Genomic DNA, 23,383 nt, shown 5'->3' on the forward strand with positions numbered 1-23,383 from the left:
TGTCAGTAACTGAACAAGTTTTAATACTACTAATGACACGACGAATAACGCCTTATTCTCTTCTTAGGCATCACATGAATAGGAAGTGAGGGAAGGTTCACTCGAGAGGCCATGGAAGAACTCTGCGACGCAGACTTTAGTAGGCTGAAATAATGGAATACAAATAAATATGAAATGCACGTCACACTAAAAGGCACGAGAAATAAACGTGGGACATATGTAGCCTTTTAAAGGCTGGTTCGCACATACGGTAACGGCGGGGACGGCGAACGACAACGGCAAGGCGACGTGCTGCCGTCGCTTGTCGCCGTTTTTCACACTCTCTGTTTTCCCGCCGTGATCGCGTGCTTTCGCGAACAGTGCTGCTTCGTTTCTCTCCCATGGCTAAACGCGGGAAACGCGGCACGCGCCGGCAGGTTTCATGCGCAGCGCCCACTGGTCGATGGAGCATGTGTCATGTCAGCGCAGCACGTGTGACAAAGTTGCTACCCTCGGGGCAACGTGTGGTGGGAAATAATCGCCGATTCGTCATGCCAAGTACCTGGTTGGGCCAGTTGGCCTGCACTAGTTCTTTGCAATAATTCGTCAAGCAACGCGGCTTATGTTGCCGACTGACTTGCTGCTTCTGATGGCTACGTACCCGGCACGTAGCCAACTTTCGTTTTAGACCCAGTGTTGCCCGCTCGTCGTGTAGCTTTGTCACCGTACTTGGCGACCAATGCGCAGCATGCTTTCTTGGTGACAACTTCCACCCAGCTTTGTTGCAGATAATTTTTAATTTTAATTTTCGAAGAAACTACGACTGCAGTTGGGACGAAAATTGGAACGTAAGAATACTGAGGGCCCAGGCTAACAAATGTATAACTTTTAGAGGTTACACCCTTACTGCTTTATAGTACCTTTAAATAATGAGTAGGAATAATTATAAAGGCCGCATATAATGTTCAACGATTGTGGAGTTGTAATGTTGTATAAAGTTGTAATGACTCGTTGAGATAAGTGTTCAGTCCACCTCTCTCCATATACCATATATACTCCTCTTCGGTGTATTCGTTCAGAGGGGCAAATCCGGTTCTAAATGACACACTGCTCGACTGTACTAAGCTCCTATAGTCCCAAAAGTACACTCTAGATTCGACTATCATCAACATCATGAAGAGATTGTAGGCATGTCTTGGTTCTGGTGATCCTAACTGCAACTAACTATACCCTCACAGCGGTATTGATGGGAAGAGGAACATAGGTGAACTCTACGCTAGCATCAGGTCTTACATAAAAAAAGAAAGAAAGAACAGGAATATAAGGGTAGAAAATGGCACCCTCCGTCAGCACCCTCACATGCATTGATCCTTGATCCGTCTGTAACCAACTTACCGCGCTGCTTTGCGGAGTACAACGCTCTTTGCTGTACTGGTGCACTCCAATTTGGCAGTTGGATGGCGCCGTCAGCACCTTCAGTCTATAGTTGAATCCAGCGACAACCTGCAACGAAACAATGCTAAAAAGTCAGACGCGCTGGTAATGTGCATAAACATTAGTGATGGCGCTCACACTGATGTCTGAGCGTTTCTTGAAAAGAGAGTCTTAGAACACAGTCGTAAAAGCGGCGAAGTCTATACGTAGCAATCCATATTAAATAGTGAAGCACCCGTGTGAGAGTTCGCCAACAACCCTACACTGCTACGAGATTTACGAAAGTAAAATCTCATGAAGGTTCAACCAGGAAAACGAATGTTTGCATTACCTGAGTTTGAACTTCGAGGAGCTCAACAACGGTGTCGTAATACTGTTTGCCTTCCACCTGAGAAGACACAGCTAAATGAGCCAGTTCCAAGTACAGGCTGTTGGACTGCGGGTCCTGCACGTTGAAACCGCCTGGGATTTGACACAATGCCATGCTGGCACATCCCAGCAGGAAGACGGCGAAGAGTGGAGACATGTTGAGGCAGTTGAGACGCGCTGCTAACGGATTTGCCTTCGTCATCGCGTCTTTTATAGCAGCAACGGTACATGATGCAGGAAATGATAACCGCTGTGGGCTACGCCGCAATTGGTTTCAGAGAGACAGCCAATCAGAGCGGTTATCGCGGTTTAGAGACTCCACCCGGACTTGCTTGAGAGAGTCTGCACCCGTGGTGGCCTCTGCAAGAACGTCGCTACTCCTCTGCGTGAATGTGAAAATGTAGAAACGGGGGAGATTGTCGCAGATACAAGGTGTACCATATTGCGAGCTGTACAGTCCTCACCAGGACTGAGAGTAAATGATATTGTATAGCGTGCTGGTCTATATTAAGCTTAGGATCCCGGGAACGTTCTCGGCCGAGGACAGCGGTAAAGGCCGCCCAACTTCAACTATTCAAAGGGCGTTAAATGAATCTATCTATAACTCGAATTCGCAACTGAGGTTCATTTTTCTAGTGCCTGTATATTTCTACCAGCAACTGAGGTTTATTTGAACGAGAACTTTCGTGCAAGAGGCTGCGCTTCTTCAGCTTACACAACTAACTCTCAAGTTAGTTAACGACTCAGTCAGTTGTGTAACCTGAAGAAGTGCAGCCTCTTGCACGAAAGTTCTTGTTCAAATAAACCTCAGTGGCTCCTAACCATTTTCATGTTGCGTTTGGGATTCCCTCATCGCCGCAAGCAGTCCTTTTCTGGCGCACCTTTCCTGTGAAAATAAATAGACCCCCCCCCCCCCCCCCCCCAATCACGGGCTCCTTGACAGTGTTTCTTCTGCTTTTTTTGTTTCGCAATTCGACGTAACGTATATAATTCGCCTGTGAGTATATGGTAATTGCAACGTAAGGTTAGTGATATATTGGAATTGGAATTGGCTCTTTATTTCGATAATGAACAATGGTATAAATACCGAAGACGTGCAGATCCGTCGCAGTCTGCTAGTAGTTTGTTTGCAACTATAATTTACATAAACAATTTCACGTGCAGCAGCATGAAAACTCAAGAGCAGCGAAACTACTAAAAAGAAGATTCAAAAACAGGGAATCAACTAAAAACAAAACTCAACAGCAAAACAACTAATACGAACAAGACATTTTTAGACAAGACAAGCCTCAGTTTTACGGATTTTTTAGGACTATTTCCGGTGCGATACTGTGCATACTTTTGGTTGGGTCTGTAGTTATCCGAGGAGGACTTCATATTTCTGTGAAAAAATAAAGTGAGGCTCGCTTGACAATTTTCAAAGTTTAATTGAAATAATAAATTTCCGCAATTAAAAATTGTCTAAAGCCTTCCTCAATGGTGGCAAACGTTTCCAGAAGGTAATTGCCGAAAGTCTCAAACAACAACAACTTTATTTTCGTTCTTGGAGAGTGGGGAGTTTCATCGCAACAGGCGTCTCAGTCGCGCAAAGTTTCAGGTGCGTACGTAGCCAGTTAGAATTTTTTATCACATTAGGTGAAACACCCTGCATGTGTCTATATTCTCTATACGAGGCGTCCCAGAAAATGTGTCACTGAATTATAATAAAATTACGCCACCTTGAATCATGCGGTCAACGGCATATGTTCAGGTGTTTGCCACCTCCTGATGCGAATGTCATGTAACGTAAGTTCTATTATGTATTTTGTTGATAACCGAACTCAATAAAGGTCGCTCTTTTTACACTACCAGTGTGAAGAGCGTGCCCACTTTACTCAAATAAATGATAATTGACAGAGATATTGAGGAGCTATCCCATCGGGAAAAAAATAGCCGATCATGCTTTCCGCGGCACCAAGAGCATAGCGCTCGAAGATTTTTTTAGCGTAATCGCTGTCAGTCCGACGAAAGGAGGTCGCAAACCCAGCTCACTCAGGTTCGCAAGTTCCATTAAGATTTAGTAGAAATACATTCCTTGACAGCGTTCACATTTCGCGGGTAAGTCATCGAGTTCAATCGTCTCATAGATAAGATATAAAATATAAAGATATAAAAATATATATATATATTTATATTCAAGATATAAAATAGGCGTGTAAAGGAGTCTTCTAGACATCAAGCAAGTATATGTACTTATTTTGTATTGAGCCCCTATCGCGGATTTGTAGGTGATATGGCAAGTTGATACATCTAGATAAAAAACAAAGAAAGAAAGGGAAGAAGAAGAAAAAGACTGTGCCAAAAACTGGACGCAGAGAGGGGACACAATTAATAAAACCCTCAGTTGTTAGCAGAGTTGTACGTAACGCGTTACTAGTAATTGAGTTACTAGTAATCAATTACTTTTTTCAGTAATTTTTAACGTAATCAATTAATTTTGTGAGCAAGTAATTTTCTAAGCAATATAATTACAATTTTCGGTAATCAATTACTGAGTAATCGATTACTTTTTTAACCTTCTTTCAGCAATGGCAACCCTTTTCAGCAAACAAATCTGTAATAAACGCGCGTATGTGTGTATCGTTTTGTATGTTGCTTTCAAATGTATTTGTGAATTTCACTTACCATATATGTTGGTGTCTCATTTTAGAATTTGCAACAAGAGCTGCATAGTTGCATTCACTGCAGGCTTGTTGGCTTTTGCTATGGCCCACAATTTAAAAGTAACGGAAAGAGTAACGCGTTGCATTTTTAATCGGTAACGTATTACATTTTTGATGAAGTAATTTGTAACGGTAAAGAATTACTTTTCGCGTAGTAGTAACAGTAATTGTAATCAATTACTTTTTCCGAGTAACGTGTACAACTCTGGTTGTTAGTAAGCGCTCGTTGCGACTCTTCTCAATGTACAGTTTTTCGTGCACTTTATGCATGGCCACGCAACAGAAAGTTGGCATTGCACGCAGCACCGATGTCTATTCTCGCATGTGACCTCCAGTAGAACCTGTCATTATCGTGAATTCTGAGGAAGGAACCTCGTAATGAGCCCCGTGTGTACCACTTCCTCTCGAAACACTCTCGAACAGGATACACTGCCACTTCCACTGTCCGCATATCATCCGTTGACTCCCGGCTCAAGAGTTCCGGCGGACGAGTGATGCAGCACAGGTCCACGTACTGCAATAGCTAGCTGTTGGCCGGGTGCCATAGGAGATCGACAGCTATTAGAATTTACATCATCGGGACTATTAAGAAGAAATATATTGTTGCTGATGAAAGATGGAAGTCACTGAAAAGGTTAGTCAGCTGTAGGACTCGAACCCACATCTTCTGGATTACCGGTCCAGGACTCTACCAATTGAGCTAAGCTAACACGCCTTCGCAGCGACTTCCAGGGTGCGTCATCTGAAGGGACAAAACTTGTTGCGTCGGAGAAGTGCATTGAAATATATACTTGACAATGATGTGTGACTGCGAAATAAACCGGGGGCAAGCAGCACAGAGAGATTCTCGTTACGCAGCAACAAGTTTAATGGCCCCAACCCTTATATGCTCAAAGACCTGCGGAGAGGAGCCAAAGGAATAAATGAGGGATTATTGACACAATAGATTTCTCCTTGTTTGTAAACAAATGACGTCATAGTGTTCGACAGCGCCAGCTATTTGTTGGAAGAGGGACGATCAAGGTAGCGCCCCAAAAGAAGCGATCGTGAGGGTTTCGATGATCCCTGAAAGGAACGCGACCCCGGGTCCTACTTGTCTTTTAGTAGGAAGCTGCGAAAAAGTGGGCGTTCGTGGAACCCCGCCCTGCCCTTCCGATTTGTTTCGGTTTTGGTCTGTCTACCAACGTCATGATGACGTTTCTCGGGTAGAGATGTCATTCCCCCGTGTGGCTATCTCCATGGACCCCATAAGAGCCTTCGCCAGGTTGCGTCCTTTTTCCAAAGAATGGGGGTTTCGGGGATTATGGGTCGACAATTCTTGCATTAACGGACATGTTCAACGCATATCCCGCGAAACCCTCATTCTTTGGAAGGAGGAGGCAGCCTGGCGAAGGGGGGGGGGGGGGGGGTGATATGCTTAATAGAATGAAAAAGAATGGAAATGTCGGCCAGGCTAATGCCGGCTTGCTATTCCAAAAAAGAAAGAAACCCAAAATAAACAAAAAGAAAGACGGAAAAGGAAAAAATAATGAAAAAAAAAGTTAGTCAGTGTAATACGGGCACGGCATGAAAACCCAGTCAGAGGACGGACGCAAGGCGAAAGTCTTTCAGGACGCGGAGCAGGGCTGTGGTGACGGCCCACTGGGCAGGCCGAGGAACGGGACCAGAGAGGGTGGCCATGGCACAGGATGGCCACTGCGATTGAGGCGCCATCACTTCGTAAGACTTCTTCATTACGAAAACAAAACCCGACTTAATAGGTGTACTTCTTCTACACCAACTGAGCAAAGCACGAGCCTACGTTTCTTTGAGTAAACTCGTTCTCTTCGATTTAGAATGCGTGTTTCACGTGGTCACATTCCTTCAACCGCCAGCAACCAATCCGAAACTTGGGGCGCGAGCTTTCAACCGTTGATAACCGTTGGAGTGGCAGCAATGGAAGCTGGTGCGTTAGTGTGCGCTTTGTGTCAACTTGTATTTTTCAAAGTAAGCAACGGTAGAAATATTGTGAGTTATGATGAATGTGCCTGGGTGGGTGTGTGAACTGTTATGCGATTTTGTACTGAACAGATGTGACAGATGTGTGTTCCGGATACACGGATATACGCCAAGCAAATCGCACAGGTACGAATACGAATACTCGTAGCTCTGCGAAGGTGGTTAGTATCACTCTAAATCTTTTCACACCTTTAAAGGTGTAACAACGTGCATGGCGCACGCCTTTTTAGGTGTAATTTTGGTAACATCATAATGGAGCACGGTTTCGCACAAATTTTCTTTACTCGAGTGTTGTCTGTCCTCCAAAAATTCAGTCTTGCAACATCTCAACATTGTTCAACAGTATTGTAGACACTTGATTATCGATAGCGATGCATATATGCATTATCTCGTACCTACGATATCCAAGACATAATGAAAGCAAGATTTGCACTGACACTTGATCTTTAGTAATGCTTTCCAAATTTTGTAAAATATCATCCTGGAGATGCAATGTTACGCAACCGGGTTGAATGTTCATAGCACACATAGGTGTGAAAAAGTTTACAGTATACGTGCGGAAACCGGAATTCACATTGGATCGATTATTTTCAGGTCCTTCGAGGGGCAGAGCACCGAAACTGCTTTCCCGGCGGAAGCGTTGTGTACGTAAGGAAATCCACATTGACATGCCAAAGAACCCTGCAGATATATAAAGACCGTTTGAAAGCCAAGCTTCACGATACTGGCCTCACAACCTGTTGCGAGGAAACCCTGTGATATGTTTATTAACTTTGTAATTATACTTTTCCGGGAAGCCTGGGCAGCGATTTCGAGAAAAAGTAGTGACATCATATTTGTATATCTGAATATCTATGAATAAGCTGGATGAATGCAGTGTTTCCGTTCCAATATCTGTGTTTGTCACTTTCTGACGCCCGCCTCGTAAACCAGTAGAATAATTAATGAAAGGCACAGAACCGCAGCACCGGAGAGGCCGCAGAGCGCTCCGCCTTGTCCACAGCTGTCCAGTGCTGGTGTGGCGACGTTTGGGTCTTATAAACACACAGAATAAAATATGTATTTTGTATTGAGCCTATATTGTGAATTCGTAGCTGGATTTTTAAGTTTACTGTACCACCAACAACAACAACAACATAGATGAATGGATGATGATGATGTGGGATGTTTCCCTGCGTTGAGTACCAGTACCAGTACTGTACCAGTTAAGGCAGTGACCTGGGCAAGTTGGTACATCATGAAAAAAAAAGTAAAAGAAGACAGCGCCAAAAACTGGACAGAGAGAGGAGCCACGATGAATAAAACCCTCAGTTGTTAGACAGCGCTCGTTGTGACTCTTCGCTACGTCCAGTTTTTCGCGCAGTTTTTGCTTGGCCACGCAACAGAAAGTGGACATAGCATGCGGCGCCGATATCTATTATCGCATGTGACCTCCAGTAGAACCTGTCATTATCGGCAACTCTGAGGAAGGAACTCGTAATGAGCCTCGTGTGTAAAACTTCCTTCCCCAAAATCTCTCGAACAGTATATACTCCCACTTCCGCTGTCCACATATCATCGGTTGACTCCCGGTGCAAGAGTCCCGGCGGGCGGGTGATGCAACACAGGTCCACGTGCTGCGATAGTTAGCTGCTGACTGGGTGCCATAGGACATATACAGCCAGTTAGAACTTACACTATCGGGCCTATTAAGAAATATGTTGTTGCGTCAGGGCAGTGCATTGAAAGATACTTGACAATGGTGTGGTCCAGATGGGATAGTTGGTAGAACATAACTGGAACTCTGTCCTCGTCTGCGTTGTACTGTTTTCGTACTGTTAAGTGCATAGAAGGTGCAAGACAAAAAAGAAAACGACACTGCTATGTAACACAGCTCTACTGGGAGAGCTCGTGAGGGGTGATCCTGGTGCGAGAGATGATGATGATGAAATATGTTGTCTCCTCTGGGGGCCCACGGAGACAAGAAAATTTCCTTCATATCAATTGTAATTCCGTTTATCTGCGCAGAAGTGAAAGGGAAATTTTCGCGGATGCCATTTTTATTCATATGCTATATTGGTCGAATGCACTGGCTTGACGTAACATCAGAACACGAAAAAATTTGACGTATCGAGTATGCAGGCGTCGTAGACAGGTTATGACACGGTCACTGTGCAGGTTAGTGCAAGTGTGCAATGGCCATACTCCAGTCAAAATCTTCGTCAAGCACGGTAAAAGCTTCCGAGCAAGGCTTACGAAACCGGGAGAATGTTTTTCAAACGCGTAGTTTTAGTCCATCAGGTGCACTGGATCGTCTAAGGGACCATCCGAAGCGTTAGTCAATTGATAGTCACAGTCACGAGTACAAACTCAAGTGCGTCCGCATGCGGAGCAATTTGTTAGCATTGTCACATGCCTTTCCAACAACGGGCTTTCGTGCGCCGACGCCTTCACAAGATCTTATCGCCAAGATGCGTTATGCAGTGCTTGCATTCTCAATGGAGATATTAGATAACTTGGGAGTCTGCACCGGTCAGCGAGAAAGAAATGCTCCCTCTCTCTCAAGATGGGCTACAGTATACATAGATAGCTGAAGACGGTCCGTGGTCAGTTCTCGATACCGAGGCTTGTACCTGCTCAAATTTTGGCAGAAAGCACTGGTGCGGGCTTGCGAAGCGCACTACAGGATGCACGCTTTCGCGACCACGTTGCTTCGAAAAGTTGCCTTAGGGAGGGCACTTCATCTTCGGCAATGGTGTTCCAGGTAGGACTTTGCACGTGCCATTGCAAAGCGTCTTGTTCTCGTTCTTTTTATGTAACCTTGATCACGCGGGACATGGTGTAAGTTCTTGGTTTGGACCCTCTGCGCACTCGCAGACGTAGCACTCTCGTATGTCATTAAATGATATGACGATGTGTTGATGCGTGTTTGATAAGCTTTGATTCTGCGTGGCAGCTTTTTCAATAAACATGACCAAATGGACAAAGCCGACGCATCCATTAGACGTTGTTGTTCTTGGAAACACAAAGACGTTAAAGGAGCACATTTGCATGGTAACAAGCAGAGTTCGAGGTAACTCGTTACCGTAACTAAGTTCCTTATTTTGGTAACTTGTAACTTAACTCAATACCTTTGCGCCGTGGTAACTTTCAGAGTAACTCGTTCCTTTTTCAGGCAACTTTGCCAAAGTAAGTTAAAAGTTACTTTTAACTCACTTTTCACTCACGTCCACACATTTTATTTCTTTCTCTCCGGTTCCTTCATGTCATTTTGCCATAAAACGTGATATTCAATCAATGACAGTATTCTGTTCAGGAAGCAAGAACCGCTGCGATTGAAATGAAGCTGACCCATTGTGCGCCCACAGGGAGTAACATGCTAGCGTTCGAATAGACCTCTACCAGAGAATCGTCATCATGACATTGGTAGACAGACCGGAACCGAAACAAATCGAAGTAACTTGGAAGTAACTCGTTCTTTTTTTAAGTAACTCAGTAACTGCGAGCTACATTTCAGGCTGAAGAACTTCGTTATTAACATAGTTACGTTTTGCAGACGGTAACTTAACTGACAACGAGTTCTTTTTGACGGGAAACTTCTCAATCTATGGTAACGAGTGTACTCAAGAGGCAGTGAGAGTCATCAAACGGCGCGTGTTATGCATCAGAGTTCCCAAAAGAGCAGTTCGTAAGATGTCGCACAAGCTCTACCGTCGCGCTTTGAGCCTGTTTGCGCGAACGGTGACGAAAATTCCTCAGTACCGTCCTGAGTAGCCTTGCCAGCGCTCCACGAACCAGCAGCGTTGAGTATGCTGTAGTGTGCGCCGTAGTAGCACTACCGAAACTACCGAGGAAACCAATGAGGAATTTCCCGAACGTTCGTACGAACGGGCCTTATTGTTCCAGCTGTTCAACACAGGTTGTGGATCATTCGTCAAAATGCCACGCTCGGGAAAGGTGGAAAAACGATTATAAAGTAGCAAACAAAGAGCGGACAGAACGCTGTTACGCTTTCCCAAATGACTCTGGAGTCCTATTTGTCGTTTTGGCGAGGAAAATGATGATGATGATGATGATGATGATTCGGCTTTTTCTGGCGCAAGAGCAACTCTGGCCATAAATATCGCGGAAAAGCTTGCACTGTCTTGAGTGTGCATGTTATACTGGTTGCTTCAGGCACATCCCCCCCCTACACTGAACCCACACCGGCACAATACCTTGCACTACACGAAAATCACAAGCGGAAGTCATATTAACATATATTACATCAAGTGGTAACAAGGAAAGGCAAATTACTGGACCAAAAGGGCCACATAAACGCTCGGAACCTCCGAAGTCGTTACGTGCATCCTCATGTTGGCTTGGTTTCAAGTTTCATTGTTCGTTAGTGACGTGAAGCAACTGTGGCTCTACTGTACAACTGTGCACAATAGAGCTACTGCAGCGAAGTTTGCAGAGCGCCATTTCGGGCCCAAGCGGCCACGGATCCAAACAGTAGGGAGTTTCATCAGCAGGTTTTGCATGGTGTTTCAAGCGGCAGGCCGGCAAGGAAATTTACAAAAGCTGTAGGAAATCCATAGAAGGAAGCGGTGCATCTTGCCAAGCGCGTATAACTCGAGTGTCGTGTCGTCTGCTAAATTCCCGCGTGTTGCATATCCTTGAGGTGCTGATGTTGCGGCTCGCTCGCGCCACCTGGCCCGCAGAAACAAGTCTATAGAGCGCAGTAGAGAGTAGAGCAACTGTGCGAGCAACTGTGTCTTGAGTGGTTCTACTCCTTAGGGGGTTACTACAGCTATGAGCAATGTACTGCTTGCGACATACTTGTCTGAAACCTCTAACCCATGGCGCGCGAAGGAGCTGTACCATTATCGCCTCTAATGGGAGGCCATGTTTCACACAACGCTACCAATCGGGAGAGATCATCTGTGATACTTGGGCATCGTCAACTAGCATGGAAGGGAAGAACGCTTGCATGGAGGAAAGAACCCTCGTAGGCGCTAATGGTGCAGCTCCTTCGTGCGCGACACCGCCGATAGGGGACAGCTGGGTCACCAGCTGGAGATTTCAGACAAGCATTCGCAAGCAGTGCCTGCCAACGAGAGCAGATAGAGAGAGAGGGTGACCCTGGGACGTGATCTGATGGGATCCGTGTGGTAGCGTGATGGAAGTAGACAGTCGAGGGGTCGATTCCAGTCACAGAAACAGATGTTTATTACATGATGCTTCCTGCAAATGACAGGCAGGAAGCGAGCCACTGAGGCATCACTCTTTCAAACCAACGCTGCAGAAGCTGATGTCATTTTTAATCATCGTCTACAAAGCCGTTGTGTGAGGACCAGTAGTGCATAGGTGGGGAAGTTACTTTTATTTTGTAGTGCACTACCGTTACTCACTACATTTTCAAAAAGTAACGCGTTACGTTATTCGTTACTGTTGCGATAGTAGTTAACACGTTACTAACGCCGTTACTTCTAATAAGTAATGCCGTTACTTTTGCATTACTTCACCAGTTGTCGTTATAATATGTACCATTTTGGTTGAGTTACATAAGTGCATTCCGCAAACCAATACAAGAAATGTTGCGCACAACCAAAAGTCACGCATGAACACAACTTACATGTCCGATTTATTGCAACGCAGAAGTAGTTGATGTTCAAAATAGAGCTTCGCCCGTTTGTCTGAGAGGACGCCTAATGAACAGTGGTGCTCCTTGTGAAGGTTGATAGAGATGGTGACCTTTTATCTCCCATAGTACAAATCGAAATAGCCAATTCCTTGGTACTTTGTTACTTGTTCAGAGGGCAGTGGCTATTTTTCTGTCGCTTTTGCCCCATTCGTCCGAAAAATACCAGAGGGAGTGTGGTAAACATAGGTGAACAAAACAAAACAGAGTTGATAAAAAAAGGTGACATCTCAAGCAGTGTAGGTCAATAGCCTTTCTTTTGCGTTCTTCGTGGGTGCCGATGTGACCTTCTTCTCATTGTTGAAGATGAATAGAAAAAAATCGGGGATTTTCCCGTATTCTGCAGGCACTATATCCTCGCTCAAGCTTTCAAGTTTAGACGATGAACCAATGTTCCCGAACACGCAGTAATGGATAACGCTGTTACGCGTTAGTTAGCAAAAATGTAGTGACGTTACGTTACTCGTTACTTTTCTCCCAAATGTAACGCGTTACCATATTTCACTACTCGAATGTAACGCGTTACTGGTAACGCACTACTTTGTAACGCGTTACTCCCCACCTATGCAGTAGTGTGACCCTTGGGAAGTGGGTCACATTTCCTGTATTCCGCCTACTCCTGTCCGGCCGGGAAGAATCGACGGATAATCCAACTCTGGTTTCTTTGTCCCCCAAATTAAGAACGTAGTGCGTGAGAAGGAAAGCCTGTCGATGTTGTCGCGGCACATGGGACAGTGTGCCAAAGACTGTCCAAAAACTCGATCATGCAGACCATAAAACGGCAAAAGAACGAGATTTCATTCAGTGATCAATTGTACGCAACACTGGGTATTTTACAGTAATTGCGGTCATTTCTTTTCTGTACCGCCCTTCATGACGTGCATGGCCTGAGGTCAATGCAGCCCGCGACTCGATTTGTGTTTGCGGCCCCCGCTGTAGCAACTATCAGCCACATTGCTCAGTATGTAGAGCAGTCAAAGGGATATATTTAAAGAGAGAGGCACACTCGACCACGTGGGAGGGGCTGTACGACATCATCTTAGGAATGTGTCCACTAGGTTAACTTCCATGCGTACCGCGGTGGATGCCATGCACTGGCCCTTGGTTGAGCTGTTTATCATGTATAACTCGGGCGCTAAACCCGGAAAGCCTTTCATCTCACCTATCTCACCTAGAGTACCCCACGTACAGCCCCCGTTTCTTCTTTTTCTTTTTGCCACAGAAGGAAATGTTTCCTCTGTCAGGGTCTGTCAACACTTGTCAACGACTACGGCTATAAAATGTCGCAAAACTGTGTTGTTATCACGCAGAGTGACAACGAAGAGCTTGAGTTGCATATTGATGATGTGTTAGCAAAACACTCCAGATAGGTAAATTAGCTTGGCATATTTCCAGTATTCGAAGGTCCTAGTTGTAAAGAGCGGATTCCAGGAAACCCCGCTTATCATTTGGAGTCACCGTAGAAATATGCTGAGGAGGAAAGTGTCTTCGCTTGAAGTATCTTACCACTAAGGTTGATTTTTTAAATTTCGTGTTAGCGCCGCGAAGCAACTGTTGCTATGAGCGGCGTGTACAGACGAGGACAGACGGAGAGAGGATAGCTTGAAGGAGTGGGGGACAGGGAGGTTAGTATGCGTCCTGGGCCGACTTCAGGGGGAACTGTGCCGACATTCGTCTGAAAAAATCTTCGGAAAACCCAAAGAAAACCTCAGACAGCATGAGCCGCTGCGAACATTCGACGTCGACGAGGATGATGATGATGATGATGGTGGTAGGAGGAAAAATATGGAGATGTGAGCCCGTGACATGCTATTTGAGATCTAGTAGAGAAAAAAGAAAAAGAGAAAAAAGCGTGTGAGCGTCGTGCACCCTGACGATGAATCGCAGGCCATTCGGCCAGCACTTTCACGAAGTCAAAGGATCGACTATCAGGACGGTTTAGAGATCTCCGAAGTTGCAAACGGGCAGTGTGAAACCGCGCACATTCGAGAAGAATATATTCTTTCTTTCCTTCCTTCTTCCTTCCTTCTTCCTCTATCCTTCCTGCTTTGAAACTAGTCGTCCTTTCGAACTTGTCACATACGTGGCCAGCCTTCCTTCCAGAGATCATCAGCTGCTAAAGGCCCCAATGAGCTAAGAATACAATACGGGACACGATCTTCACGAAATTGAGCTCTTAACAGCTATTGCTGTAAAAAAGCTTGAGTAGTCGCATGGCGCCCCCGGGTCCCGCGCAGGGAGATGGTATACGGCCCCTTAAGAGGATATGCAGGTGGAAGGTGGACGGTTGTTGTGTTGTGTGACCTTCAAACCCATTGAGGGACAAACTGCAGTCTCGCGGTTCCTTCACATCCGGCAAATACGTTGCGAGACGGCTATGTGTGCTATGGTACAGGTTGTGACCGAAGTTCACGAAACGCATGAGCGGCGTACTTTTTCTTCGGTGCGACACCCTATGGCGGCTGACGGAAGCGGGTGAGTTCCCCGTTTCGTAGGGTTGGAAGGGTGCGCTGTTAGCGACACACAGCGGTAGGTTCCACTTTCCAGACACACCCAACCCAACACCGAGACAGCCAATGTGTCGCTAACAGTGCACCCTTCCACCCCTCTGAGACAGTGAACTCACCCGCTTTCGGCAGCCGCTAGGGTGTCTCAGCGAAGAAAAACTACACCGCTTGCGTGTTCTGTAATCTTTTATCCCAACCTATACTCACGGTGCAATAAAAAAAAGTGTATGCCAAACCCTACAGTGGGTTACGCTCTCAAGCATTACGTCACAACTCATTGCAGTTGTGCTCCTACATTTGGCCGATGTCTGCAAACCACTACGCGCAATCTAAAATTATCCCCGCATTTTCTCAGAAGTTCATACGATTGCTATCGCTATCGTTGCACCAGCAGGCAGGGAGCTTTCTTGTTGTGTACATTTCTTTTGCCACCATGGGTGCAATACGTCTTTTGACAGGGAGGGTATCGCTTTTGCAGGCAACTGTCGCCAACGGCGCATAAACTGACTTCAAGCTACTACTTTGAGCCACACACGTGCACTTTGATGGGCAACACCTTCGGAGATATGATCAACAGGGCGGCTGCGCAGTGGGGAGGAGATGTTGGCTGGATATTCTCCAAGGAATGCAAACACATAACGTACGGAGAATACAAGAACGACGTAAGTACACGTCACATTCTTTCTAATATTGAACGGGTCTGTCACCTTCACGTCCATAATATAAAAGCGAGAAAAGTCTCACGTTTTTCCTATGTACTCACCGCTTTACTTTCCTCTGTGCCCTTCAACAAACAGCGAAGTCTGGGAGGCTAATTAGCACCACGTTGCTAATGCTGCTCGCTGCTTTTTCGATGGCAGAATAGAGATTTTGTGCTGTTTGCGTACAGCTTGCAGCGGATATGATGCACAATCGCTATTCTGACGACACTGCAGTTTTCACTGACGGATCCTCCAGTCATGAATGTTCATCGTCTGCATTTGTTATTCCAACTGACGGTGTGTCACGTGGATACCGTCTCTCACACCGCACATCATCAACGTCGGCTGAGTTATATGCTATCCTGTTGTTTCTACGTAAGACGCCCTGTGACGATCCGCGGGCTCGGGCCATCTACTCAGATTCAAAGGCTGCTCTTCAATGTATAGCCAACATGGGAATACGTGGATCGCTCGCCCCAGTTGTCACTGATATCCTCCATCAGTTTCAGCGTCTAAGCGATCACGGTCATCATATATCCCTGCAGTGGGTCCCGGGTCACTGTGGTTTGAGCGGAAACGAAGAAGCCGACAGAGCGGCAACGGCTGCCCAACAGTCTCGGACTGTTGTACCAACGGTGTTATCAAGAGGAGAGAGGAGATCACTTCTGAATGATCTCATTCAGCCACTAGCTCGCCAGCAGTGCAGTAGGGACATCACTGACAGGTCTCTCATGAATTCGGTGGATCCCACTATGTCCTTCTCAGTTCCTGACCGTTTACCACGCTATTTTACGTCCCTCCTGCACAGGCTTCGTCTCAACGTTGCCTTCACTCCCCAATTCAAGTGCCGAATCTGATACTGTGACAGCTGCCTATGCTCCAAATGTGGCGTTGTAGCGAACATTGAGCACGTCCTAATAGAATGTAAGCTCTACGAAACGGAGAGGCGGCAACTCTGTGCTCAGCTGAGTGGTGCTAGCCGACAGACGTTCAACCTGGCTGCAATTCTTGGCCCATGTCAGAGCCATGTCCAACACCGTCGAGGACTTCTGATGTTCTTGGAGTTCCTCTTGGCTACCGGCTTGCTCCAGACGCTGTAGTGTCCTCCCCTGCATCTCAAGGACCATTGGCGCTCCTTTCATGTGCTTCTTCCTTTTGTGCGACGTATAGCGTTGCGCAACCAGAGGACGGGAGTTCGAGTTGTACTTGCACATAACTTCATTTTCATATTTCACATCGCATGCTTCTCGTGTAATGGGGTAGGGTACTGCTCTCAAGCGGTCAATCACCCCAGGCCGTAGTCATGATTTAGTTGTTGTTGTTGTGCTGTTTGTGATACTCCATGATTTGCGACATGTTTCTCGCATACGACCATAAGCAAAGATCGGTTTTCATTGAATGCTCTGCAAGCTGCAAGGGCTATATTGCATCGTACGTATGTCATCCCTTGCTGTGGATCCCCATGCAATCCTACTGACAATACTACAAGCTGTGACGATTCTATAGAAGCAAGTCCTGCAAAACGTGTTTGTGTCTGATACCCTTGCTGCGGTTGTGCACGATTGTGTCACAGTTAGCCAGCTGTTGCAGTGGATACCAGGACACTCGGATATTATGGGTAATGCCTGCAGCTGACACCGCAGCTTTTTCGGCGCATCAGAGGACGAACCCACTGGGACGTTCTGTTGTCACGGGTGAAGCAGAGATGACTCGATGAACAACTGGCGAACGCTTTATTCAGCTACTTGCTGAGCTAAGCACACTTGACTCTTCGCATACAATCATTTTATACCGCACAAGGAATAATCGAGAACGGACCGCGGGCGTCGTGAAGGTTTCGGCGTTATCTGTAGCATGCGCAACGTAGATGGCTCGCGCGATATACAGAATGCTCACGAAAGTTGACGAAGCGTTGATTATCCTTGACTTTGATATCGGCCGCTTGTTGCCGTCGTTATCAAACCAGAAGCGTGGCCAGGGAAAGAATTAGCCGGAGCTCTTTGGCTGCACGTATAGCATATATGTTTGTAAGTGCGCAAACGGCGCCATGCCAGTACTGGACAGCTGTTTCGGCTTTATTGGGCCATCGTCAAAGAATTGGGCCCCGATGGCCCAATAAGGCGGAAACAGCTGTCTAATACTGGCATGGCGACGTTTGTGCACTTACGAACAGAAGCGAGAAATATAGATCTTCTTTCGACGCGTAAAATATCTGCACGTGATTTGGAGCTACAGGACAGCGTTCAGTGTCTAATGCTGAAGGAAGTGCAGAATTCTTTCGGCAATAAATTGAATTTCATCCTAGCGTATTCAGTCACTAAAAATCTAAGTCATCATCACTCTTATGACATATGAACCTGCTACGAAAATTTATTTTCGAGGTTTAAAGGATCTGAGTTCATCCACGATATCTTGTTTCATTTGAAGGTGGACAAGGCTTGCAGAGGTCTCTTAGCAGCTGGGCTTCAGAAGGGAAATCCTGTGGCCCTATGCTCTCCTAACACATATCACTGGTTAGTGATGTACGGGGCACTGGCTAAATCTGGGATAGTCTCGGTAAGTGCTACAGCTCCCGGAGCGATGAACTTCCGTTTAAGGCCCCTTTGAGATCCGAAGGCCCTTTGGGATTTCACTGCAAACGGACCAAGGACTAAAGCTGTATGTTTCATGGATAATCATAAATATCTAACACGCCAGCTGACACAGCAGGTTGTATAAGATGATACGTCCTGCCCTAAAAGCACTGCTGACCTTTCTGGATATTCTGTAGGAACTCGGTCCTCACCTTGAGACTCATCATCGTTGTATTGTATGGCCAATTTTCACGTGTCATAGGGTAGAGAATCGTCAGTCGCGACGAAAACACCCCAATCATCATCATCATCATCACCGTGACGACTGCTTCCGGTGGAGCTGACAGTATCAGAGAAAGTACAGGACGTCAGTATCAGACCTTCAGAATAGTTTGTGGAGGGAACAACAGCAATAGATGCTGACGATGAGATAGGCTGTTTCACCGCGGCAGTGTGGTACCCTACGGTACCTACGTGGCTACGGTACGTGGTGGCTACGGTACCTACGTTTAGTGATCACGAAGTTTACACAGCCTTGCATCTCCCATGAGTTCAAAACGAACACAAAAAAGGCACCAAAAGGTAGCGTCGCAGAAAAGCCACCATCAAGAAAAATTCTCAGAATGGCTTCTATCCGAACAGCATAATAAAGGTTAGCAATTGCGCGTGGAACATTATACGAAGATGATGAGGGAAGGATGAAAACCCGAGAAACTAAAGCGCCTGGAGCAACCTACTGGACGACAGGAAGTCCATAAACAAGTGAAGAACCCGACGATGGAGCACAGGATCTTCAGTTCAGCGGTCTCCTGCTGATACGAGCAAGCTCATCACACAGTATCCGCCTTCGCGGGCCGTAGAGTGCACATTCCATAAGAATGTGCTGGGTGTTCGCTACGACACCGCAGGTGGAGCAGAGGCTAGTGTGACATACATTTGCATCTGATCATACATTTGAATTGTGGGGTGAAAGCCACATTGAGGCGGAGTCTACGCAGGAGGGACATAAAATGGCGTAATAAACGGGCAGGGAAAGTAAACGACAAGTTTGGCTCTACTGAATATGTCAGAGAATGATCCGTGATGTCCCGGCGCCATTTGCGTCAGAGAACGAGAGGGAACGAGATGAACGGCAGTACGCAATGGGCGCACAGTTTAATTCATACAGGAATCCTGTGTACAGACGTGCTGCCTGGCACCGTGAGACGTTGTCGTTCGACACGGGTTGTAACAACACACGGCTGAAGGCGGACGACGAGCTGAGGTGGTCGAGCAGGTTTACAGATTAGGCAGGTGGCTTATAGTGCGAGGCGGGTGCTGTCTGTCTGCGAGATGAGGATAGCTGTCGATGGTACAGTGACAAGTCGTGGTCGTCTTCACTCTCGTTATGTCCATTTTCAGGGTTCGCTTACAAAGACCAGCGCTATGAGAGGCACCGCGTACAGCACTCAAGCACCGCCTCCTTCAGCTGGGATACCATGACCTCTCTCTATCGACAGTATTTGGCCCTAGTCAACACAGTGACGGACTGCAGCGCTACTCGGGTTCCTCAAGGATACTAAACTTCTTGGCAAGCTATGACGGCTCCATCAACACATAACAGTGGCAATAATGGTTAGGCGTAAAGCTGTTCCATTTGTGGAGTCACAATCTCCGTATTATTCCCTATACAATCCAATTCGTAAGACCGTTTCCTTTTTCTAACGGGATATAGCAAGCCGACCCTTCCCAACCTGGCACCGCCCATTGAGCTTTTCATAGAAATTGTTAAGGATACCCCGTACCTATATAATACACGATGGATGGCCTATAGAGACAAGCAAAAGAAGGAGAACAGCTGGGAAGACGTGCGACATTATTCTTCAACTCGGTGTCCATGTTTGGTGATGCCAACCCTATCACAGCCGTACAAACATAACAGTGCCAACAATGGGAACACGGATTGTCTTTAGTCGGATTCCAGCATGCAGGTGCAGTTGCCAGGTATGACTGCTTTCCCACTACGACATGTGAAAAGTCTCCGGTAGTGTTTTTGTCGCGCTGAACCAAATCACGTCAGACTATGATCCAGGTAGGATGAGGAAGCGTAGCGCAGCGAACGCTAGCTGTCGGCGCGGAACGCGGGCGGCGATTGGCGAAAAATACGTCGGACTCTAACCGAGCCTCTACGTACTCAACTGCGATAGCGTATACGATGCAGCAAAACTATAGTGGACTAGTCCACCAGCTGTCTCGCATCCAAGGCTGCTCCACTGAGGCTGGCCACTGAGGCTGCTCCAGCCTCAGAACATCAGTTCTCTCATGTTCAACACCAGTCAAATCCACCATAGTAAAACTCACTAATGTTGAACATGAGAGAACTGATGTTTTGACACTGGAGCAACATAGAAAGGACAAATACATACAAGGCCTTACAAGGCCATACTAGGCCTTGTACGTATTTGTCCTTTCTATGTTCAACAGTTGCCGCTTGCGTCGATCCCGCCGTATGAACGTGTGTATGAGTGAGCAAAAATGTAAGAGTGAAAGGATGAGTGAGAGAGAGTGGCTAGTTTGTCCCTTCAGGTGACGCACCCTTGGAAATCGCTGGGGAGGTGTGTTAGCGTAGCCTAATTGGTAGAGCCCTGGACCGGTAATCTGAAAGATGTGGGTTCGAGTCCTACAGCTGGCTAACCTTTTCAGTGACTTTCATCTTTCATCCTCACTAATGTTGTTTCGACAGTGGGGCCGATACCATTTGAAAAACAATCATTTAGGCATTTACTATCTTCAACGTTACTTCCATTTCAGGCATGTATTCACCCGTCATGCACACCTAGCGAACTTGAAACGTGCCTCAAGAAGGTGAGGTGCAACAGCAACCTAGCTTTTTGATATAATTAATGAATCATTTTCAAAGAATCAAAATCGTTCCGTTTGACGTTAGGCCGACTGCGCAGGAATATATGTTCCGGAGTCCTTCGAGACGATAAAGTATTATCAGCTGTTAAACGATATGATTCCCGAGCTAAAGAATTCGCCACCTGGTCAGCTGAGGTCCAAGAGGTGAGTGATTATTTGGAACGTATCTTGGAGCATATATGCCATGGTCTGTAGCGGACAAGAATAGAGAGGCAACCATAAAAAAAAGTTCGCTTCATTTCTGTTTAGGTTTCCATATCTCCGAAGCGTAATTGTGGACAGTGAGAAGTCTTTCCAGTAAGTACAAATGTTCTGTACGGCATAATTAGAAGTTCGGTATAAACCAACCAACCAGGTTAGATTAGATTACATGAAAAAGGAAAAAAAGGTGTAATCAGATTATGCTCGATTATGCTTCGCCTTAGAACACTGATGAATCTCCTCTACTAATTTCTGACCCACGTCGTGTGTCGTTTTTGCGTTTGTCCCTTAGGGGCTGCATAAACCTTCGTGACATATTTGACGGCGGCAGCTCGGACATAGTGGAAGTCGAAAAGAATGTTAGCTTCGACGATCCTCTGACAATCATTTTTACTTCGGTAAGTGCGAACCTGCAGTATAGCACATCATCACGCGAGAGCCATGGTAGTTTGAGGCTTATAAAATAGCATAAATGCAGGCGAACGAAGGTGGAGGAGCTCCACACTGGTGGAGGAGCTCCACACTGTAAAAAGAGCCTGGATTTGAGAAAAAAAAGAAAGACCGGACGACAGATCTTTGAGTCCCTTGAGTTCTGCTCCGTTCTTCTTCTTTTGCCTAAACTCAGGCTTTTTTACAGCATGCAGTCGGTGGCTGTCTTTTGCGGTTGTAGTTCGCGTACCTGTCCGATTATTTGGCCTGATAATTATTGACAATTTGACAATTTCGACTGACAATTATTGCAGGGGACAACGGGGACACCGAAGGCCGCGGCGATCTCTCATCATGGCTTCGTGAATAACGTCGTGGCGTACCATTACAGAAACCCGTTCGATAGGGTAAGCGCACGTCGCCTCGTAAGTTTACTGATTTACGTAAAGTTGAGTAACGCTCCCGTTGGCATACTTTTTGAAGCGGAATACAATTTGCTGCCCACTTACCTTCGTCCACGCACGAGGGATGATGATCGCTCTCGGCGTGTCTGTCATCACTGGCACGAAGGTCGTAGTTCCCGGCGCCAGTTACAATGTAAGGGATATCCTGGAAGCAATTCAACGTCACAGGTAATACGTTTCTTTCTGACATTCACGGTATTCGACAGATTTTTTTACCTCTTTTTTTTTTTCGTGTTTCCCTTCAAGATGCGTAGAAATGTGTGCCACGCCCACGATGCACATGGACATACTGGGTCACCCTGATCTTAACGCATACGACATATCGTGCTTGAAAAAGGGTACGTGAGACTTTGTGTGACTCGGCGACGTCAGGGTAAACCGGGGTAACTTTCACGCCAGACACCGAAAACACGCGGGTAGCGGGTGACGAAGTCGCCAAAACAAGAAGGTCGTGTCAGTTTCAATGCCTGTCCTTCTCTGGTTGTTCGAGCAGCACGAAACAGATAATACATTAGAATAGAAATACAAAGAAAAAAAATGGAAACGTATATCGCACTGGTGCGACCAGCTGTTCCAGGACGCTTGACGTGTGAAAGCACTGAATGACGTAAAAGATTATTTCAACACGTGCAGTTTTGTAGCTGTCGCTTTTGCGCACATAATCTGCGCCGCGACTTGTCATCGGACTCTTAATCTTGGGCACACTGGCAAAGATAGTTATCGGCAGACAGCGGTGCAACGCTGTTATCAATGATACATGGAAACCATACAGCGGTGTAGCTCGACCTTTTTAGATTTCGAAAAAAGAAAAAAATGTGTGCATTCCCTTAGGGGTGCGTATATCAGATATAAACTTTTTTCCCTCAGGTTAGCCTCACGGTATTTTCACATAGAGCTTTCGCTTGAAACGTTGCTCCCATCTTCGGTACACCGGTTCCCCCTCCCTTTCTCTCTCTCTCTCTCTCTCTGTATTTTCACATACCCGAGGTCGTCTACGAAGTGAAACAAATCATGCCATTTGTAGAACAATACGTCTCCTGTAACATATTGAAAGTCTACAAATGTATCTTTCCTTAAAACATTATTTTTTCCCTCATCATACTTCGCTGCAGCTAATTCGCTAGTTGAGGTCGTCTAGGAAGTAAAAAGTGACGCCGTTGGTGACCCGCTCCTGTGAAAAGAGACCCTCTCCTCTACCATTTTGAAAATCAACAGCTTGTTCTTACGCGAGAAAGAAAAGATCCGTCAGCGCACTTGCATGCCGTCTGTAAGGTGCCATTATCACCATGAGGACGAATTTCGCCTTCTGCTGTCGTGCCAAGTTCTACCAACTTAACATTCATAGTCGCTACTTCGTAACAGGTTTGTCGTCGTTAGAAGTCGACCCGGGACGCGCATTCCCTCAGAGCAAGGGGGCGCTGCAAGCTAGCTCTATAGCTGCCAACCTTTTAAACGGTACTGCA

General features: G+C 46.2%; 2 protein-coding genes and 1 non-coding gene across 3 annotated transcripts in view; 1 reads left to right on the forward strand and 2 right to left on the reverse strand.

Annotated features, from left to right (window-relative positions):
* LOC135384150 (cystatin-2-like) lies at positions 1–22,091 on the reverse strand. Its single transcript, XM_064613372.1, has 4 exons — positions 21,966–22,091; positions 1,745–2,164; positions 1,375–1,482; positions 1–144 (listed from the first exon to the last, which is right to left on the reverse strand). The coding sequence occupies exons 2-4, from the start codon at positions 1,982–1,984 to the stop codon at positions 64–66; spliced, it is 429 nt and encodes a 142-aa protein (XP_064469442.1). The 5' UTR covers positions 1,985–2,164; positions 21,966–22,091; the 3' UTR covers positions 1–63.
* Positions 5,122–5,194, reverse strand: Trnat-ggu (transfer RNA threonine (anticodon GGU)). The gene has a single exon. It is a non-coding gene; the product is annotated as a tRNA-Thr (tRNA).
* The window catches only part of LOC135385075 (medium-chain acyl-CoA ligase ACSF2, mitochondrial-like), a 19,025-nt gene continuing 4,723 nt past the window's right edge, over positions 9,082–23,383 (forward strand). The window contains exons 1-7 of the mRNA XM_064614251.1: positions 9,082–9,225; positions 15,130–15,313; positions 17,780–17,908; positions 20,716–20,769; positions 20,852–20,970; positions 21,320–21,425; positions 21,771–21,863. Of these exons, the coding sequence (XP_064470321.1) occupies positions 9,149–9,225; positions 15,130–15,313; positions 17,780–17,908; positions 20,716–20,769; positions 20,852–20,970; positions 21,320–21,425; positions 21,771–21,863 (762 nt within the window). The 5' untranslated portion in view covers positions 9,082–9,148. The remainder of the gene's footprint in view (positions 9,226–15,129; positions 15,314–17,779; positions 17,909–20,715; positions 20,770–20,851; positions 20,971–21,319; positions 21,426–21,770; positions 21,864–23,383) is intronic.

The sequence above is a fragment of the Ornithodoros turicata genome, chromosome 2 (genome assembly GCF_037126465.1).
Source record: "Ornithodoros turicata isolate Travis chromosome 2, ASM3712646v1, whole genome shotgun sequence".
In the NCBI taxonomy this organism is placed as follows: domain Eukaryota; kingdom Metazoa; phylum Arthropoda; class Arachnida; order Ixodida; family Argasidae; genus Ornithodoros; species Ornithodoros turicata.